We start from the raw sequence: 20295 nt of genomic DNA, 5'->3' as shown, positions 1-20295 counted from the left end.
TTTTTCCTGACAAAGGCCAGATAGTAAATATTTTGGGCTTTGGGGAGCATATGGTCTTTGTTGTAGTTACTCAATCCTGTTGTTGTAGCAGAAAGCAGCCATAGACAAAAAAACGTAAATGAGCGAGTGTGGCTCTGTTCCAATAAAACTTTATTTACCAAAACAGGTGGTAGGTGGGTTCGACCTAGGAGCTGTGGTTTTCTGACCCTTGGTATGTGTTCTGGACCTCAGCTGACATCCTCTGGTCTCTCCTTTCTTCCAGTGGTTGTTGGCAAGACACCCAGAGTGGACCCAGAGCACGAATCAGACACTGGCACCTCCATTCTAAAAGCCTTTTGTTGACACCTGATCACATAGAACGTGGTTTTCAAAAATCAAAATCTTTTTTAGCAACAGAGCTCCACCCCCCTTTTTTTCAGATGAAACTTTACATGGAGGCCAAACATGTGAAAGGGCTGCAGGTAGAGCCTTTATCCTCCCTGGTGGCTTCTGAGGCTTCTCTAGGATACCCCGAGCCCAGAGGAGCACAGTCTGAAAACATACCTGGAGCGTGGAATATACACGTGTGATATAACTGAGGTGTTACCTGGGTTCTTCTAGTAGCCGGTTACCTAGATGTGCCTTCTTTGGATCTCTGGCTGTATCCCTGTGTGACTTCTGTGAGTCTTGTGTACTAGGTCTCTCTCGGTTATTTCTGGCTCTTTGATCTGCCTTCTGCTGAATTGGGTCAGACCTATGAGTTGTTTCCTTGTCCTTATTTGCACTTCCTTCTGTACTGTATCAACCTGGCATGGAACTCATTGCCTTTCCAAGAACCCCCGAATCGACTCCTACAAGGCCTTTGTGGGAGAAACATACTTGATTGAGGGCTTGAGGAATTATAAGGCAGTGGGGGGTTACAGCGCAGCAGGCCAGATCATTTAATGGGAATATTTGAGATCTCTGTTCTTTCAAACCCATCTGATATGGTGCTGGGTACCTCTCTCTGCTTTCTCTTGCCTGCCCCTCTTTTTTCCTACCCTCCCACATGTCTGCCCCCCTCCCCTCCCCCCCCCCCCGGCCAACCTTGGTTTATTTCCAATATAGAACCATTTAGGCATCTCCTTTACGTCTCATTATTCTGGGCACCCCTGACCTTGGGCTTATCATGCCCTCCCGGTGAATTTACCAAGCACTTTCCTGAATGGGGACAGTGTTCTCTGGAGCCCTCCTAATACACTTCACTTTTAGCTTTTTTGGTTTGCTTCTCTTCAGACTTTTGGTCTCTGCATCTGTTTTTCCTTTTGTCGTGTTTTTATTCTAAGTAGAGAGATAATTTAAGGATTTTTCCTTTTTTCACTTGACATTATATCATAAGCTTTCTGACATGTTGTTACATAACATCATTTTTAGTGGCTTTAGAATATAGTCCGTTGAATGGCTGAACTGCAGTTTTCCTTATGTTCCCCCGTTGCTGAACATTTCAGTCCTTTCTAAAATTCCACAATTACGAACACTGCTGCAAGGGAGTATCTTTGAACACGAAGCTTTCTTTCTCCTTATTTTGGGGCATTTTCTTCTCCTCGATTCTGTGAAGTGGAACTACGAGGCCAAAGATGCACACGCGGGTTTTAGCAGTTGCTTTTTGCAGGATTTTTGGCTTTAAAAAGTTCGCGTTCGTCAGAAGGATATTAGTTGTAAGAGGGACAGCTGTTTTTCTCCCGTTTTGTAAAGATGAGTGTCGTGTTTCCCTCTCTCGGTTAGGGCTGCATAATTAATAAGTGGTGTCCAGTTCGACTGGGAATGTTTCCTTAAGCCCCAGCGATGCTTCCAGCCCCTGGCCAGACTCAGCAGGAGGTGACGCGGGCCCATGGCTGCCAAGCGCTGTTACCCCAGAAGCCGGCAGCGGGTGATGCAGATCTAAACCCGCTCGGAGGACTGCGGTCGAAATAGAGAAGTTCCCGCCTCACTCCGCCCTGACTGGCCGCCGGCAGATTTGCGACGCAGCCAGGCAGGGACGGGAGGTGCCGCCAGGACCTGGCTGCAGATGGGTTCCCCCGGCTGCGGGCTGCGGCGAGGGCCTCGCACGTTCCACCAGATGACTGGCCACACTTGCGGCATTAATCGAGATAGCTGAAGGCCCGGGAATTAAGTCACCTCATAAACATTCAGATTCATGGCAGAATTACTATTTAATTAGGAAAAGATCTGTAACATGGTGCTACTTTTAAATGAAAGTCATTTTGGAGGAATTAAAACTGGGTCATAACATTAGTCTAATGTTTTAAAACAAACATTACTAAGACACACTGAGTGTACCCTAATTGATGAATTAAAGACATTAGTTTTGCCTTTGGATACCTAATGTGGTTATGCTTTAGATCCTGATTCTAGAGTGTACCTCGAGATTGCAACTGTGTCTCTTCCTTTCTTCGTTCAAGTGAGATGTGGCAGAGGCTAGAAAAATAGGACATGCTCAGTATAGAACATTTGGGAAATTTAAATTTTTACATCTTATTAAATGTTATATTGAGATACAGTGTAGAAGTTTTGAGAAACCTGAAATCTAACACCCAAAGGCAACTGCTGTCAATATTTAAGTATCTTTTCTTTTTTGTGTGTTTATGTGTCTTTTCTGTCTGTAAACTTTTAAATAGAGTTATAATTGTGCTGGATAATCCATTTTGTATCTGTGTTTTTCTGCGATATTACATGGTCCTCATGATATAATTTCAGTAGCCGTGTCATATTGCATCACGGTGGATGTAACACAGCTTACTTAATAATCTGAGTTATTTTCAGTTTTAAGTGCTCCGTATAGTGCTGAAGATTAACATTTTCATGCATTCTGGCACATGGTTGTCAGCATGTCTGGTGATCTCTTTGAATAGATTCCTAGAAGTAGACTTATTTGGGGAAAGACATTGGAAAAGAACCCTTCTACGGCTAATGATAAAAATAGTTCCCCAAAGTCACGCACATTTATATTCACACGAACAGGATGTGCCCTTGAGAGTACCCTTCTTACAACTTTCACTAGCACTGGGATTATCATTTTGCTTTGTGTTTAAGTCTTAAATTAGTAAGTGGCAAATGGATAAATATATTCCTTCCAGAGAATTAGTCTCAAAAATATCTGGATTCATTATGAAGGTAGTTTAATCAACTCTCAGGCAATTCAGGCAGACTTGAAAGTGATCTGTTAGTTTCACCGTAAGGAAGATTTTAAATTAATATTTGATATTTAGAAGAATAAAGGGCTGCATTACAGCTAGCATTAAAATTGTATGGAATATAATTTTTCCATGTGCTGTAAAGCCCCCTCCTTGTGGAGGGCTGCAGGGAATCATTACAGAGCTGTGTCTGTGGGCTGTGGTCACCATGCCTGGGAAAAAATCGCCAGTTACTGACTGACTCAACACATCCCGCACGATTTAGAATTTCAAGATCGTGGCATAATCTGTAAATTATTCCATTTGTTGGGGGCTTCAGACTTTAAATTAAAAATACTCTCCTTCCCGTAGACTTAGTAATGGAACATATACAAGAAATTCGAAGCTTGAGGAGACGTTTAGAAGAATCAATCAAAACAAACGAGAAACTTCGGGGACAACTGGAAAGGCAAGGGTGTGAATTTGATCAAGGTAAGGGAAGACCTTGTTGCCAGCCTGCCTGTGCTTCATCCGGGAAGGGACTCGGTTACGTTTGCCTGGATAAGCTTTCCCCGTGTTGGGGAGAACTCACCCCGGTGGCCAGAGAGATTTCCGCTCAAATCCTGACCTCGCCGCTCACCTCCACGGTGACCTCACTTAACGTTGTGGAAATACTGTAACGTGTTAGTTACAGTACTGTGTTCATGACGTGGGGACGATAATCCCCGTTTTATCCTGGTGCGATGAGGATTGAGTGAGCTAACTTCAGCAGGGTGCCCGCACGGTCCCTGGCACGGAGTGACTTCCCAGGCACTGAACGAGTCCGCCGGCCCCTGCACCCTGGATTGTGCTTGGCTCCTCATGTGACGTCGGTGGCTGTAGAGAAACAGATAGGGGGTTTTAAAATAAAACAGAGCGGCGTTTCGTCTTTTTGTCAGTAATGGATTTTAAAAAGTATTAGCATGTAGGCAGTTTGGTGAGAGTCTCACACGCCCGTTCCCAGGTCGCCATTATTCCTGCGTAAACACAGTTAGATCTGAATGGAATATTCTTCCATGCGGAACTTAAAAATGGGTTTTTCCGTAGGGAAGACATTCACATGGTACAGAACTTAGTACCTCCGTTCTGTGCCCATCCATCCTCTCCTGGCTCCTCTCCTCCCACCTCTGGTAGGTGTCTTCCACAACCTTACAGTGGTTTTTCAGTGCAAATGCAAATATATCTTCTTACTCTTTCCCTCGCCCAAAAGGTAGAATACTTTATGCCTGTCCCTGTTTTCCTTGAACAGAGTATTTTTGGACATCTTTCCTTGTTGCTCCAAAGAGATTGTTTTCGTACCTGAAGAATGTGCCTTGGGAGCAGCTTTGTGCCCTGGGAAAGAGCCCGAGTTTGCTTGGGAGATGGACTGAGCTGAGTGTGGACCCGGCTCTTCCGTGTATCAGCTGGGGGGCTTTTGGGGAAGCCACCCCACCTCTCCCGGCTTTCATTATTGTACAAAACAGAGTCATCGTGAGATTTTGATAAGGCAGTGCTCTGAATAGGGTGTTGCTCTGTGCCTCACTCAAGACGTGGTTGTTTTCTTTGCCATTATCATGTTATTTCACTATTTTATTTTGTACAACGTTGTTAGTTGGACATTGCAAAGCTCGGCAACAAGGGGGGACGCAAACGTTTTTAGAGATTAAATCACGGAGTTCTAGAAAGATGAACTCCGTAGAAGCACTTGAGTCCTTGGACCCCTGGTCTGTCGTAGCCATCAGCCTGGAAGGATCTTTCCAGAGTACTGTATGTGCTGCGGTGTGCGAGATAAACAGAGTGGACCCACCCACGCCTCCCTCTGCCTCCCTCCCCCACTCTCCACACCACCCCCCATCCTGCTCCCTCCCTGTCTCTCACCCCCAGAGAAATTGATTAACCTGAGTTATTAGTCCTATCAAACCCTGGGAAGAAATACATGCCTGGACCCTTCACATTCACTCTTGGTAATGCCTGAATTAGATTCATTCTGTTTTACATTTTTCCTGGCAAATCCAATTATAGAATTATTTGGGGGCTCACATGGCCACCAGCGACAACGGAGCTGGCAGTTGCTCTGGAGAGTAATTCACTCTGATGGGAAGGTTTACAAAAAAGGCATTCATAAAGTATTTACGCTGGTGGCTGGTGGAAAGACGCGCTGTTCTCACCTTGTCTTCACAGTCTCTGAAAAGACAAAGAAAGAAAAGTGGCTCCGCCTCCCCCCTGCTGTGAGTCGTTCATCTTGGGAGCAGCTTTGAGAAAGGCCTGGCTCCGTGTGATTGGAGGTGGAATATTGTTAAAACTGTCATCTCACGTGGTAGCTTGTCACCAGTTACGGGGAGCTGGTAGTGACGCCTTCAGAGGAAAGACTGGCCTCTTACCTCAGCACTGGACCCCGCTGGCTCGGGCTCTGTCAGGAGCCCTTCTCTGGCCTGGGTCTCCCTTTGAGAAGCGACCACGCTAGCTGTGGTCAGAGCAGACTTCTTCTGCAGAATGTTTCCTGTTCATCCAGATGGCTGTTGGGTCCCGTTTTGGGCTCTAGCCTATCATCAGTTATGATATTAATACAAACGGTAATAGCAGTAATAATAACATTGATCATTTTTATTGGGCTCGTGGAGACTTGGGGAAGTTGTGTGACGTACCTGAGGTCATACAGCCATTAAGAAGCCAGAGCCATGATTCAACCCCAGGTGTCTCTGCAAAGACGGCAGAGTTCATAGGGGAGAGACATATGTGAATGAAAAAATGACGTGACGTTATGGTTTGTGAGTCATTAACCCGAGGAAAGGGAGTGCTGTTGTGCAGAAAGACTGTGGAACATTGGCTTCTGGGAGGCCTGACGTCATAGCTTCCTTACGGGGAGTTTGAACGTTACAGGGAATCCTTTGTGGACCAGGATGCTTTCAGCTGCGGAGAGCAGAACATGAGGAAAAACCGGTGTAAACAATGGGGGTTTCTCTTGTCTTCCGTAACAAGAAATGCGGATGCAGGCAGTTCCAAGGCAGGTTTAATGACTCCGTGAAATGATAGCAGGGCTTGGAGTTAAGTATCTGTGATGGCCGCAGTCACTATAATACCACATCCTCTCAGGACAGCGTCCAAAGCACGGGGACGAAGATGGTGGGGCTTCCCCCTGCTCTGCTCTTTTCATCCGGGTGAGAAACCTTTCCCAGAAGCCTCCAGCAGGCTTCCCGTCGGGTCTCGTTGACCGGAAGTGGCACCTGGCTGTGTTCTAGCTGCGCCGGGGTCTGGGAAAGCAGGCTCTGTCTGGCATGTTGGCCGTGTGGTGTAGTAAGGAAGGTGGGGGGAGGGAGGCCCCTGCCTGCCTCACGCGGAAAGCCCTGTGCTCTGCAGAGGGTAGGTAGCACGTCCCCACGCTCTGGACATTACACAGGGTGCAGTGCAGAAAGCTGAGGTGGAGGGAGGGTCAGAGCAGCTGTCCGGCCAGAGGAAGGAGTGGGATTTTCGGAGAGAGACCACAGCCTGGGCAGATATTTACAGACGAGGAAAGTGGTCAGAGTTTGTAAGTGACCTCAACCCCGGTCTGTCTGGCTGTGGACCCTGATCTTTGTTGTATTAAATACTCAGAGGCTGTGAGCTTGAGCTGAGAGTTGAAAGACAACTGTGATTTTGACAGGTGAAGAAGGAGCTGGGCATTCGAGGCCCAGAGAATAAAGACCTCACGACCTCACTGTACAGGGTCTGGGAGATGTGTGACCGCACGGTATGTGGGGGCACAGAAGTAGCTCAGTTTGGCGGCATCCGAGGCCACTAGAGTCCAGGGTAGAGAGGGAGCGGGCTGTGCGTGAGATTGGAGTGAAATAATGGAGGTCTGAAGTTTGGGCCTCGTGTTTGGTTTGTCTGTCTGTCTTCGCAGCGGAGGGCCGTCAGGTGTTTCTGAGCAGGGGATAACCTGAGTGGACTGCGTGCCCCCCACTGGCAGAGTAGCAGGGGGGCAAGGTCAGGGCGCAGTGATGAAGCTTGAACTACAGGGACGGAAAAGAGTGGGCCGGCATCCGAGGCGCTGGTGAGGAAGAGCCAGCAGTCGTGATTGCCTGCTTGGGCAATGCCAGAGAGTGGTGGTTAGGATGACTCCAGGTTTGCAGCTCAGATTAGGGGTGGTGGTGACAGCATCTATAGGAGCAGAAACAATCAGAAGAGGGCAGGTTTGGGAGGTGAGGGAGGAAAGGGGAAGGCTTCAGCTTTGGCTCTGGGGCCCGGGAGCTTGCCTCAGCGGAGAGGTCTACTGAAGGTGTGGACCCCAGGAGAGACATCCGTGGAGGTTAAGACTGTTACCCACTCACCTTCGTTCACCCTGAGGGCAGGTGAGAACGGGAGGGGGTGCCTTTTGCCTCCTCTTTAATAAGCTCACTCTTATTTCCCTTTGGACTCTTGTGATACCTCATCTGCTTCACTGAAGTCATTTCCATTGCATATTGTGTTTCCTCCTCGTTTAAAACTGTTTTCTAGAAAGTTCCGTGCATACTGACCTGGCAACTATCCATAAATCACTTTTCATGTGTGTTTTTATAGGTTCTACGAACGGTTTGGCTTATGGATCAGAGCTGCATAATTCTCTGACATCAGAGATCTGTTTCCTGAGGAAGCAGAACCAGGCTCTCAATACAATGCTCGCCAAGGGATCCAGAGGTAGGAACTAACGGAGCCATCTGCCGGCTGGAACCCCACAGCCCTCTGTGGCCTGGGAAGAATGCATTGGAGTCTGACCAACCTAGGTTCAAATTCTGTGGCTCTGTGACTTTGCGCAGGTCCCTTAACCTCTCTGAACCTCAGTATTCTTAGCTGTAAAATAAGAGTACCTCAGGGGGCAGTTGTGATGGTTATCTCTGTGAAGCCCTTAGCACAGTGTCTCTAATAAGTATACAGCCACCTCTCGTTTGCCTCAGTTTACAGTGGAAGAGAGCAAGGCTAGAAATGCATTACTCTGCCAGAATCTCATCCAGAGACTCCCTACTATCAGGGAGGTTTTCTAGTATTTCTTTTTTCTTTTTTTTTTTTTTTTTTTTTAATTTTTCTTTAACGTTTATTTATTTTTGAGACAGAGAGAGACAGAGCATGAACGGGGGAGGGGCAGAGAGAGAGGGAGACACAGAACCGGAAACAGGCTCCAGGCTCTGAGCCATCAGCCCAGAGCCTGACGCGGGGCTCGAACTCACGGACCGTGAGATCGTGACCTGAGCTGAAGTCGGACGCTTAACCGACTGAGCCACCCAGGCGCCCTTAGTATTTCTTAGGAAGATCCTTTCTCTTAATTCTTTCTTTTTGGAGCTTAGTCCCCAAAGAGCTTTCACCTACAGTATCTCTCAATACTTAAGATGTTTCTGGAAGGAGGAATTATCAGTCCTGTTTTATAGGTAAGAAACTGAGGCCTGGGGAGTTGGCCGGCCTGTGGTCCCTTGTCTAGAAATGGGCAGAGCTGGGATGTGGGTCAGCGTCTCTACTTTCCCTAGAGGATACTGATGCGGCTGTTGTCTTAAGAGACAGAGTCCAGGCTTCTGCAGATCATTCATTCACTCAGCAAACATGTTAGGGCCTGTGTAGACCGATACAGAGATGAATGAGACCTGGTCCCCTCCCTCGAGGGACTCGTGGTCTGATGGCAGAGGCAGCCAGGCAGCCCATGGCAGGCCAGCATGAGGATCAGGCTTGGCAAAGGCAGGCTCAGGGAGCACAGCACCCAGGAGAGGCTCGGCTTCAAGAGCTCAGTCCAGAAGGCTCAGCAGGGATTAGCCAAGGTGCCTAAGATTTAGAAGAGCCAGGGCCTTTTAAGTAGAAGAAAGAGAGCAGACAGAGGCCTGGGGATTAGTGGCAGGGAGAGTATCCACCACTCGGGACTTGTAGGAAGCTCACTGTGGCTGGAGTGTGAAGGAGGAGGGGAGCACTTGCTGAGAAATCAGCATGCCGGGGCGAAGAGTGGGACCTGAAAAGCTCAGCCCCTCTTTGGCTTTGTGACCTTGGGGAAGGAAGTCTTAATCTCTCTGACCCTAGATTCCGAGTAGGCAGAAGAGTGCACTTGAACATGCCACTGTGCCTCCGGGGCGTGCTCTTAACTGCCCCGTCTCTGGGTCCTGGGCGTGTTTTCTCCATCAGGAGAGGTGCTCTCCTGGGCTGAGGAGCAGATGGGGCCCCAGGTTGCCTTTTGCACAGCCCTGCCGGCTTTACCGGAGGGCTTACGGACTTTCCTCACATCCGTTGCCAGAGTTTGGGACTGTTTCTTGCCTGTGTCTATAATTTATACCCACGGTTTGCTCCGCGACGGCAAAGTAACTAGGTTTGCACGGCCCATTATTGTATAGAAAATTAAACAGGCCCATTTCATCCCAGTGACGTTTAATCTGCAGCCTTGATGTTGACAGATTTATCTGCCCAAAATGCATAAGATAATTGGAATGCCAAAATCATAAATGCCAGATTAAATCTCATTCTGTTTTGTATTCCTGGAGTGCTTGAGCTGAAGGGCCGTATTTGCGTAATAGGGTTGGAAAAAACAAATGGTGTCTCTTCTCAGTGGTGCTTTTTTTGTGTTTGCAGATAAACAGAAGGAGAATGAGAAATTACGCGAGTCCCTCTCCAGGAAGGCTGCGAACCTCGAGCTCCTTCGGCGAGAGTACGCCTGCTTGAAGGAGGAGAATGAGAGGCTGCAGAGGGAGGTCTGCGAGCGGGACAGGCACTCCCAGCAGCTGCTCCGGGAAGTGTGCAGCACCCGCAGCGAACTGAGCAGGTAGCGGTCAGGGTCATCCCGGGGCGCGCTGACCCCTGCCCAAGTGCCGGGGAAGGCCAGCAAACACTCAGGCACACGACGTCAGGTGGGAACAAAGCACAAGGAGCAGAATCGTCTGAGGGAAGAGGGTAGGGCCTGGGGGGGCAGATGGCTGTTTTTCTCCGGGGGACGTCAGGGTAGGCCTCTCTGAAACGGCGACCTGAAGGCAGCGGAGGGGTGGGGGCCCTGGGGCAGGGTGTCCTTGGCCTGTGCGGGGCGGAGCAGGGAGGCCAGCGCACCTGGAGTGAAGGGGGACCGGAGAGGCTGGGTGCCGAGTCCCGTAGGCCCTCGCAGCCGTGGGGAGGACTGGGGTTTCACTCTGAGTGACTGGGAAGCCACGGAGGGGAGTCTGCGCAGAGGAGGGACGTTTGTCCGACTTAGATATGAAAGGGCTCGTACTGACCGCCCCCTTTGCAGTTTCCCCTCGCCTCTGTCTTGTCCCATGTTTCCAGTTGTCCCCCAGCAAGATCGCTCTCTTGCCATCGTGCAGTCCCCGGGCCCTCCCGAGCTCTGCACCCGTGGGTGAGACGTAACCTTTAAGCTTCACTTCCTCATTTGCTATCTGTGCGCTGGGGACTGAGAGCACGTACGCTTTGGGTGTCGATCACGCACGTCCGGGCCGGGCCCAGGGGGCCGCTCGGGAAGGAGTGGCCGTGACTGGAATTGTCACCCACGCTTGTCAGTCTCGTCCACACTCTGCCGGCTGTGGAGTCAGAGCAAGTCCCCGTGCGTCAGAATTAACGTCCCCTCCCTGTGGCCGGGGGGCCTCTCCAGGGTGCAGGAGGAGGCGAAGTCGAGGCAGCAGCTGCTCTCCCAGAACGACAGGCTCCTGCAGTCCCTGCGGGTGGAGCTGAAGGTGTACGCGAAGCTGGACGAGGAGCACAGGAGGCCGAGAGGTACTGGGCGCGCTGCCCGAGGCGCTTCCCGTCCTGGGGCTGCTGCGTGGGGGCTGTGGGCTGGCCGCTCTTTCCGGAATGCCGCCGTCACACCCAGGCTTGCCTCCTGGGCGGAGGGGCACGCTTCGCAGCGAGCCCCTCGGGCCCGCTCTTCTTCTGCAGCAGCAAGAAACGCGGAAGGACGCGGGCTGGGGGGTCAGGCCAGCCGAGGCCTGGGTTCTCTCTGCCTCGCTCCCGGGCCGTGGGACCTTCCGCAGGTCGCCTGGCCCCTCTGGGCCTGGTTCTGCCTCCATCAAACATGTGTCCTAATGTCTGTTCTGTGGAGTCTTGAGAATTAAACGAGCTCATTTCTGAACAGCACACTATCACAGTGCCTGGGACACAGTAGACACTCAAGGAATAATCTGATTACACGTTTCCTGCTAGTGCGTGTTTCTTTGGTCCATTCATTCAGCACATGATTATGGAGCACCTACCACATCGCAGGGCATTGCTGCGGGATGGTGCTTCGCCCCGGTCCTCTAGACACCAGATCAGAGGGACTTGACCGTCAGGTCTAATGTTTCAGAATCTTTTTTGAGGTGTGCTAGGGTTTTTGTTTTGTTTTGTTTTGTTTTTTAACTAATTTTCCAGATGGTTTCTCCCTATTGAAAGTTTAGCTGGAAAAGGGTCACCTCACAGCTTTCATTTTCTCCTCAAGTCACTTTTCTTATTCTTGCTGTTGTGCCTTTTTAATATACTGTGGCTCTTAAAATCAGCCCCTTTCATTCTATAATTCCAGCCCAAATAGATTTTATTACTACTAGACATAATTTCGGGGTTTGGTGTGCAATTTGCGAGGCTTTTATGGCCAGAAGCGAAAATTAATTTCCAGCTCTTATTTAGGCTGTGGAATAGCGGCAATTAAGTCTGCCAATATTTTTGTTTTTAAGTCAAGTTGTTATTTTAAATTGTACCCAGTTCTTAGGAAGGGGAGGGCGGTGGCGATGGCGGGTTTAAGACCCTGTTGCGCTCCTTTGATGGCTGACCTTTTGGAGGCAGAAGACGTTCAAGGTTTTCCCTTTGCGCTTGTTTGCAGAGCCATCAGGAGAAGGCTGGAGGGGACAGGACCCTTTCAGTGACCTGCACGGTCTCCTAACAGAGGTCCAGGCTCTGCGGGGACAGCTGGAAAGGAGCATCGAGACCAACAGCACGCTGCAGAACAAGCTGGAGGGGCAGCTGGCGAAGGAGGGGAAGAAGGCTCAGGAAGGAGCCCTCACCGGGGCTCTCCAGACGCCGTGTGTCCCCGAGTGGCCCCTGCAGCTGGACAAGCACGGTACTGCCCCCGCACCTCCTAACCTCTTGAGATTGCAGCCCTGTGCATGTCACTGGGACACGTGAGCTTCTGAATGGTGCCCTTGCCCCGTGGAGGTGTCCCTCCGCTGACTGCAGGCATGCTGGACCCCAGGAGCCAGGGGCCTGGCCACTGAGCAGTCGTCACCTTTGGCAGGGTGGTCCGATCTCCGTCCGGGGCCCTCGGTTCTCAGGGAAGTGGAGTTTGGGCTGCCAACGCTCTCTTCGCCTCCTGTCTTGTCCCCCCTCCCCCATCCATTTAGCCCTGCCCATATCGCTCCACTGAAAATCCTTTTTGGTCCCTCTTACTGCCTTTTAAAAAGAATCTAAACTTCTTACACTGGCTCTCAGTGTCTTTCAGGATCTGAAAGCATCCCGGTAGGTTTGAAAACTGATTCTGTTTTGCCATTTGCTTGTGGGTTTATTGTCTAGCCCTGCAGAAGCTGTGTAGGGTAGCAGAAAAAGGACAGGAGCGGGTCCCCATCATTCCTTTGTCCCTTGCCCAGCACAGAGCCAGGAACAAGCCAGAAAGTGGTCAGACTTAAGGCAGTTGGCCAGGCCATCCTCTTTGCTCTATGGATGGAGAGCCTGAGACCCAGAGAGGGTACTGGGCTCACCCAAAGTGACATGGCAGATAGGGGCAGAGCTGCAGCTGGAAATCATCTTTTAGCTCCCGAGTCCAGTGCTGTCCCTGGAGCACCGCCTGACCCGACGGAGCCTCAGGTGTCCGGGGTCATCACCCGAATACCCGCAGCGTGGGTGTGCACATCTAGTGGGACAAGGAATGTCAATGTAGTTTATACAAAAATATTGTATAGAAGTTTGGACTTAGTCTTTGCTGGGATTGGGAATTCTGTTTATTGCCCTTAATTAAAAAAAAAAGAAATTAAAATCTCTTAAAGAGCACCCAGTGTGCTTTAGAACTTACCGTGATCGATTTATTGATTTCTCCTTGATAAAGAATTTAAAGTTTTAACCAGGAGATGATGTGACGATATGAAAAAAAAAAAGTGAAGAAAAATCCTTCATGACTCTACAGAATGATAATATTTTGCTTTGCGTTATTTCTCTTCATTTGATAATCACATGCCAGTGTGAATTTATATTGTTCACGTTGGGTTTTGTGCCATTCTACGGCCTTTCTTTGTTTTTGCCCGGTGTTGCATCATGAATGGTTCCCAGTCTTTCACACGGGCTTCCTAATTACTGTTTTCAGATTATCGCCAGTCACGAAACCATTACCGCGGTGATTATTAAAGTGGTCTCTGATTTGGAGCTTTAATAAACGTCGATGTTAATATGCTTTTTGCTGTTAAACAGCATTCTTAGGATAAAATCCTACTAGTGGAATCTCAAAAGACTTGGAAAGGAGCCACGTTGCCTCCTTTTGCGTGGGATGTATATCAGTAGTGGGTGTCTGTGTTTTAAACGTAGGCTTCTCCTGGCCCTACTTCGGGCTTAGCGGAGATGGGACTGAGGAGATAGGGGGGTGCTCTGGGGACTTTGGGGCAGGGAGAACAATCCAGGACCAGGGCTGCCCAGGAGGGACAGTTGGGGCAGCTGAAGGGAGGCGGCCATTGAACAGCATTTGCTGCTTCTGAAACCGGTCCGGGGTCAGCCTAGGTGTGCCTCGCCAGAGGACCCGGGAGAATGTGTTGAGAATCCACCGTGCTGTCTCAGTGCCGCAAGTGCTCCTGTGTCCTCGAGTGGGCATTGGAATTCTTCCTTCGGCCGGGCCTTTCTTCCTTTGCAGAAGACTTTCCAGGATTGTATTTAAGCGCGCTTGTTCGAAAGTTCTGCTCTGAAGATGGCTGTTTTGGGCAGAAAGCAATCCCTCTGAGGGGCCAGCTCCTTGGCCCTGGAAATGAAGTGCGCCCTTAGAGGCAGCTGGGTGGGAAGGGGCTGGTGGGGCGTGTGAAGGCCTGGACACTAGGCACGGTCCTCACTGTGCCTCCACACTCTGGGTAGCTCTGGCTGGATCACCTGCTGTCCCTGCCCCTCAGTCGTCCCTCCTCCACCAGGTCTGAATGACGGTGCCATCCTGCCCACGGTGCCACTGGGGGTTCAGGTGTACAAGTGCTCTCGAGATTTCACAGAGTGGCAGGCCACCTCGCCATCTAACTGACTTTGCCCCCTTATGCTGTTTCCAGCACATCGCTTCCCAATCTCTACTCTGGGGCCTCTTCTCTCTTGCTTGGGTGGCTCCCGCAGCCTCCAGACTCACTGCTCCAGTCCAGAACGCGGCCCTCAGCTTGACCTTGCCCTGCCTGACGCCCTCGAGGGGGCCCCACCGTCCTCCTTGTTCTGACCGTGCTGCCACCAGGGCCCTCCCTTGCGCCCTGGGCTCCGCCTACCCCTTGCCTGATCCTCCCCGAAGGCGTCCTGTGGCTCAGTCGCCTGTGCCTTTGCATCTGTTCATCCCTCTGCCTGCCTGCCTCCCTCTCCCTCCCCAGGGCCCGCAGCCCCTGTGCTTCCCTCCCTTACCTTGACCACCTGGAAGGGAAGCTGCCTGTTCACTTGTTGGGCAGGAGGGTCCTTCCAGAGAGGAGACTGGGTGTGCTCACTCTGTGTCCCCGGGTCCTGCAGAGGGGATGCCAGGAAGATTGGAGTGAATGCTCGTGTGTGGCTGGTACTTTACTGTTTTCTCATTCAGTTCTTTCTCAAACGCCCATGACAGTGTATTTTCCTTCTCTTCTTTTGCATTTTGTAGATGCTGACAAGTGCCCCATGCCTGGAGATAATTCCTGCGACCTGTTTGACTCCCGCCTGGTGGTGCCACCACGGTCAGGTGCGGAGCTGAAGGCTGGGTAACTGTGGCACGATTGGGTTTGGCAGGAGGACTTTTTAAGTTGAACCAAAGGGGGTCCCTGGTCTAATCAAGAGGGAGCTTGCCAGGATTTGGGGTTTCACGTTCTCAGCACGTCTAGCTGGTGATCTCCTCCTCTAAGCCAGTTCATCTGTTCCTAGCTGTTACCGACCTTAGCAACGTCATTGGGTCCTTGTTGCCTTAGATGAAAAAGTGTCACCGCCTTGGTGTAGCTTGTAAGGCCCTCCAGCGTCCAGCCTCACTGGGCCCATCCAGCCCTGTCCTTGTGCATCCGTGCTGCCGACAGAGGGGTCACCGTCCTGCAGACGGGCCTGCACTTTCCTCTCCCCAGGATGGTGCGGTGTGGCTCCTCCTTTTCCAGACCACCCTTGTCCCATTCTCTGCCAGTGCAAGCCCCGTTCCCTCCCTGAGACTCATCCTGAGTGCAGACTGGTCTGTGACATGCCTTTCTGGAGCCCCCCAGTCAGAGCTATTCGTCCAGACTTTTATTGATCCAAAGGTAAAGACCAACAGGCTTTACCTCTGTTTAGTGTAACCTTGCTTCGTGTGGAAGCCCGCTCACTTGTTGCTTCTCCTAGGAAGCCTTTCCTGATCTCCCTTCCCGCACAGAGAATTGATTATTTTCTCCTCTGCGCTCTGGCTCTCTGTCATCGTGCTCTTACACCTCCCGCATGGTGTCTGATTAGACCACGGGCTCCCGGAGTGCAGACACTGGCCTGATTCATCTGTGCAGATCAGGGGTCTCTGCAGACTGGGTGCCTGAGGAGTGTTGGCTGAATTGAATCGAGCTTGTCCCGTGAGACGAATAAGCCCAGCGTGGGGTAATCCGCAGACAGAGGCCCCAGAGCCAGGCCTCCCCTTGCACGGTGCCTCGTGGCCTTGGGGTCTGAAGGCCTCTCTTCGTCCTCCCGCCTGGCTTCAGCGTTGGTGAACACAGGATACCGGCCCAAATAGATCTCACATCTTCCCTCTCATGTTGTAGCTTCGGAGACTCCGCCGCTCTCCGGAAATGACACGGACTCCCTGTCCTGCAGCAGTGGCACTTCGGTCACCGGCACGCCGTGCGCGTCCCACCTGGTCCCTGGCCACCGCCTGTGGGCCGACGACAGCGGCTGCCACGTCCTGGGCCTGACTGGGGACTTCGAGGCCCTGTGCCAGCAGATTGACCAGGGCCAGAAGCTCCTTGCCGAGATGGCCCTTCGGATCCAAGAGGCTCCCCACCCTGCAGGTCTGGAGCTGGAGACAAAGGTGAGCTGATGGACGGCTGGAGGCCAGGAGGTACTCACTGGGAGCACCACGCCCAGGGGCCGCCTGAGGGCCCTAAGACGGCGAGGGTGCACAGCTTCTCGGGAAGGCCCTGGGAAGAGGGTCCGGGAAACGTAGCCCGCCAAAGCTCAGAGCTCAGGTCCAGTCCGGGTGGCTGTCCTGTGGGGGGCACTTGTGGCTTGTCACCTGTGTTAGTGAGGTCTCTTCGCTGGGGTCACTCCTTCCTGCCTCGTCCTCCTGGAACCCTCCTCACTGTAAAGTTACCTCTTGTTGAAGAACCTCGTGCCAGGTGCTTGGCATAAAGTTATTCATTCACTTCCTCCAAGGCTCGGGGGTCACATTCTCTTTTCCTCCCCAGCCGGACCCCCAACTGCCAAGCTTCCACGGGTCACGTCTTCTGGTCCCTGTTCTCAGGTCCTTACTGAGGCCCCGTGCTTCCCGATACCTGATTTGCCGTTTTGTTTTGTTTTATTATATTGTAGGAGTCAATTCCGTATTTTATATTTCACTAGGTAATAAGCTTCAGGAGAGCAGGGATAGTATTTCTTTTGCTCATTATCGTGTATTTACTACCTAGCACAGGGCCTGGTGTGCAGTGTGCAGGCACATGGTGAATGGGTGTTGAACGTAGTAAATACTAGTAAGATTATTGTTCTTTTCTGATCATCTTTGGTGTACAAAAGGTTAGAAACTGTAGAAAAGTGTAAAAACATCACATAGCACTCCGCTAAAAATTTTGGTACACACACACACACACACACACACACGCTTTTAGCTCATTCATGAAGTTCAGTAAAACTGACTCCTACTGGGGCGCCTGGGTGGCTTGGTCGGTTAAGCGTCCGACTTCGGCTCAGGTCATGATCTCACGGTCTGTGAGTTCAAGCCCCGCGTCGGGCTCTGTGCTGACCGCTCAGAACCTGCAGCCTGTTTCAGATTCTGTGTCTCCCTCTCTCTCTGACCCTTCCCCGTTCATGCTCTCTGTCTCAAAAATAAATAAATGTTAAAAAAAAACAACTGACTCCTACTTCTATGAATTTCATGGTTTGCTTCTCAGCTAACATACTAACAATTTTCCTGTCCCATTCAATATTTTTCTAGAACTTGACTTTTCTTGGCTGACAAAGAAGCCAACACGTGGATGTGCCACCGTTTATGTACTCTTTCGCCTGGTTAAGGTGTGGCGCACATCCTTTTAAACCCTTTAGGGGTTGTGAACCCTTTAGAGCCCTTGCTGATCACCGTTGATACATTACTTTCCAGAAGTATCACTCGTATCCCCGTTTACAAGTGAGAGTATCCTACTCGCTACACTTGCGTCTTCGTTGCGTGAGTTGATTTGTAAGTGGGTTGTTGTTTTTTTTTTTTTTTTTTCTTTTTTGCCAACTTGGTAGCTAAAAAGAGTAGGCCGTTTTATCTTGTACTGATTTGATTACTTGTGAACACAGTGCTCTTTTAACTTCTTTTCTTCTTGAACTTTATTGTCTTTTCCCTTCTCTGACTCGTGTTCTTTGCTTTCTCATGCCCTTGACACCCGCCAGGTCAGCTTTGCCCCTGCCAGCAGAGGGTGAGGGAGACTTTGCCGGCCCCGACTGGGTATTGGCAGTATGCACACGGCCGTGTCGCAGGGGCTGCTGGAGACGGGAACGTTCCCATCCCGTCACTTGCCCTCGGCACCCTGTGCCTTCTGGAGAGGCTCCATGGTGCCGAACCACGTGAACCGCCCTCCCGCGGACCCTCTTTGTGGCCTAGTAAATACGGTTAACGCAGGTGGTTATTAGTCGTGGTTATTGATTGGGCTGAAATCACCACCGAAATTCTCTCATAATCTATAATTCACCAGTCTTGAAGAACAATAAATTGGTGCCGTCTGGCCCCAGGCCCTCGCTCAGCGTGTGGATACAAACCCCGTGGCCTGGAGATTTACGCTGCCCGTTAAAGCCGGCTTGTCCATAATCCTTTTCAAGACTGCCTGTAACACCCTTCTCATCCCCCGCCCCTCCCCCTCACGCAGGGTCCACACTCGGCGCCCCCGGGCGGGTTTGTCACCGGCGTGGGCACAGCCAAGCAGATCCTCGAAGAGGCCGCGAGGTTGCTGATGCTCTTCTGGAGGGTCTCGCTCCCCACAAATGACCAGTGCTCGCTTCAGGGTGAACAGGTAGGAGGGGACACAGCCTTGCTCGCGGCAGATGTGCTCTCAGTTTGGGGAACAGTCAGAGGGAGGGGAAGGTGCCTTGTTTGTCAAGAGTGACACGCCAGGTGCCGTGCCGGCTGCCTCAGGCGTGTTCTTACCTGCTCCCCCAGCGCCTCTGCTGGGCCGGCCTGTGCTCCTGACTGACCGCAGGCCCACTCCCGGTACGTCTTTGTTGCGGGAAATCCTGTCTGCATCTTGTACAGGAAGCTGAGACTTCGGGAGAGAGGCCCGACCAAGGGTACAGAGCTGGTTTTGAAGGCACAAGTATCAGAATCCAAAAGATACGCTTTTATTGTACAGGTTTTAAGTCCTAGTTTGTCCTCATAGACTAGCTCATTCCCTTCCACTCTAAATCTCTTTTCATTTTAGGTGCCTTTCTCCGGACCGTCTGATGCTTCTGGCATCATATTTTAGTGGGTCTTGCTTCAGTCTCTTCTATTACTAAGAAAGGTTTTTGGTTTTTTTTTTTAACCAATGAAAATCATTTATCGTGAAACCACTGAAGCTTCCCTTGAAAGCTTGACTTTGCAGTAACTTGAACGTGACTGAGTTCAGAACCGTTGCTCCCACCACTGCGCTCACCCCCATCTTTCACGGCACAGACCGGGCGTCCGGCAGAGCAGACGCTCCCTGGGGTTTAGTCCGCGGGAAGCAGGTCGAGCAGCCACTCTGGTCATGAGAGAAGCGTCCCTGGGAGGAAGGGCCCGCAGATGACGCAGAGTCAGAACTGTGCTTGGCGGTCTGACAGATTCGCTCCCCTTCAGTTACCTGACCTGTGACTTTGTGCCAGAGGCCAGCAGGCAGGCAGAGGGGAGTTTGAGTTCCACGCCGGTACTTGCCCTCATTACACCCGTTCTGACGGTGCTCGGGTCCCCCCCGCCCCCCCCCCCCCGTCATGGCAGGGGAGCAGCGGCGAAGCAGCTCTCTGCTCCGAAGGGTCTCATGAGCCCCTCCTGAGGCTTCCCTCTCAGGATCCTGGGGAGGAAGTGTGGCGGAGTAGGTAACTGGTCATTTCGCAGGGAAATCGTGTTTTGCCCACTTCTAGCGGGGGCGGGGGCCATGGAGAGGGAGAGGGCCCGCTGGGCTCCAGACCCATGTTGGCCTTTGTTTTCTGCTCACCCACCAAGCTCTTCCCGTCGTAGGCCTGATAGCACAGATGCTCTGACTGCCCACCTCCCCCCACCCCGGCCCGCCGGCTCCCACTCGCTGGCTGGCTTCTTCTCACCTCTCAGGTCTCAGCTTAAAATGTCACCTCAAGGTCAGAGAGGGCTCCCCGATTGCTCAGTTGTAGCATCCTCTTCTGTTTCATCACAGCCCTGATTAAACTATAGATTTGTTGTTAGAGTTAATGTCTGTTTCCTCTGTTTTCCAGGAGGGGCCATGGCTGTTTTCATATGTTTGAATGAATAGTTTTTCTCTCATATTAGCAGCCTAGCACTTGCCCGTATGATTTATAAAGCACAGTGTGTCCGAACGGAACCCAGCGCAGTGTTTTTGTCCTCAGTACACAGTAATGTCTGTTAAGTAGACGGAACGCACTTCTTATTTCATGTGTGTGTATAAATATAAATTATAGACACGTTGATCTCTCCCACCGGCCAGCTAGTCCGGCGACTGGCCAGTGCTTGTGATGACTCACCCTTCTTTCCAGACGTTTGTCGTATAATTGATTATGCTCACTTTAGCATCATAGAATTGGAGAGCCAGAAAAAGGACCTTAGAGACACTCCAATACGAGGGCTCGTGGACACAGACCCCCTGTGTGGTGTTAAATTGCCTCGAGCCACTTTTCCGCCCCTGCCTGTGTTTCATACGGTGCCTTTTTCTTAGTGTGAAATGTGTGTAAA

At 51.2% G+C, this 20295-nt stretch overlaps 1 protein-coding gene across 7 annotated transcripts in view; it reads left to right on the top strand.

The window, feature by feature from the left end:
- The window catches only part of CDK5RAP2 (CDK5 regulatory subunit associated protein 2), a 173673-nt gene that overhangs the window by 143645 nt on the left and 9733 nt on the right, over window positions 1-20295 (top strand). For all 7 annotated transcript variants that reach the window (XM_047068608.1, XM_047068639.1, XM_047068648.1 and 4 more), the window contains 8 exons: window positions 3504-3623; window positions 7686-7802; window positions 9705-9894; window positions 10708-10829; window positions 11908-12144; window positions 14872-14949; window positions 15971-16236; window positions 18269-18412. In XM_047068608.1, coding sequence (XP_046924564.1) covers window positions 3504-3623; window positions 7686-7802; window positions 9705-9894; window positions 10708-10829; window positions 11908-12144; window positions 14872-14949; window positions 15971-16236; window positions 18269-18412 — 1274 coding nt within the window. The remainder of the gene's footprint in view (window positions 1-3503; window positions 3624-7685; window positions 7803-9704; window positions 9895-10707; window positions 10830-11907; window positions 12145-14871; window positions 14950-15970; window positions 16237-18268; window positions 18413-20295) is intronic.

The sequence above is a fragment of the Lynx rufus genome, unplaced genomic scaffold (genome assembly GCF_022079265.1).
Source record: "Lynx rufus isolate CCGP_SWC_20201006 ecotype Redwood Valley unplaced genomic scaffold, mLynRuf1.p SCAF_10, whole genome shotgun sequence".
Lineage (NCBI taxonomy): Eukaryota > Metazoa > Chordata > Mammalia > Carnivora > Felidae > Lynx > Lynx rufus.
The sequence above is the reverse complement of the archived record's forward strand: the minus strand, read 5'-3'. Positions and strand labels throughout refer to the sequence as shown.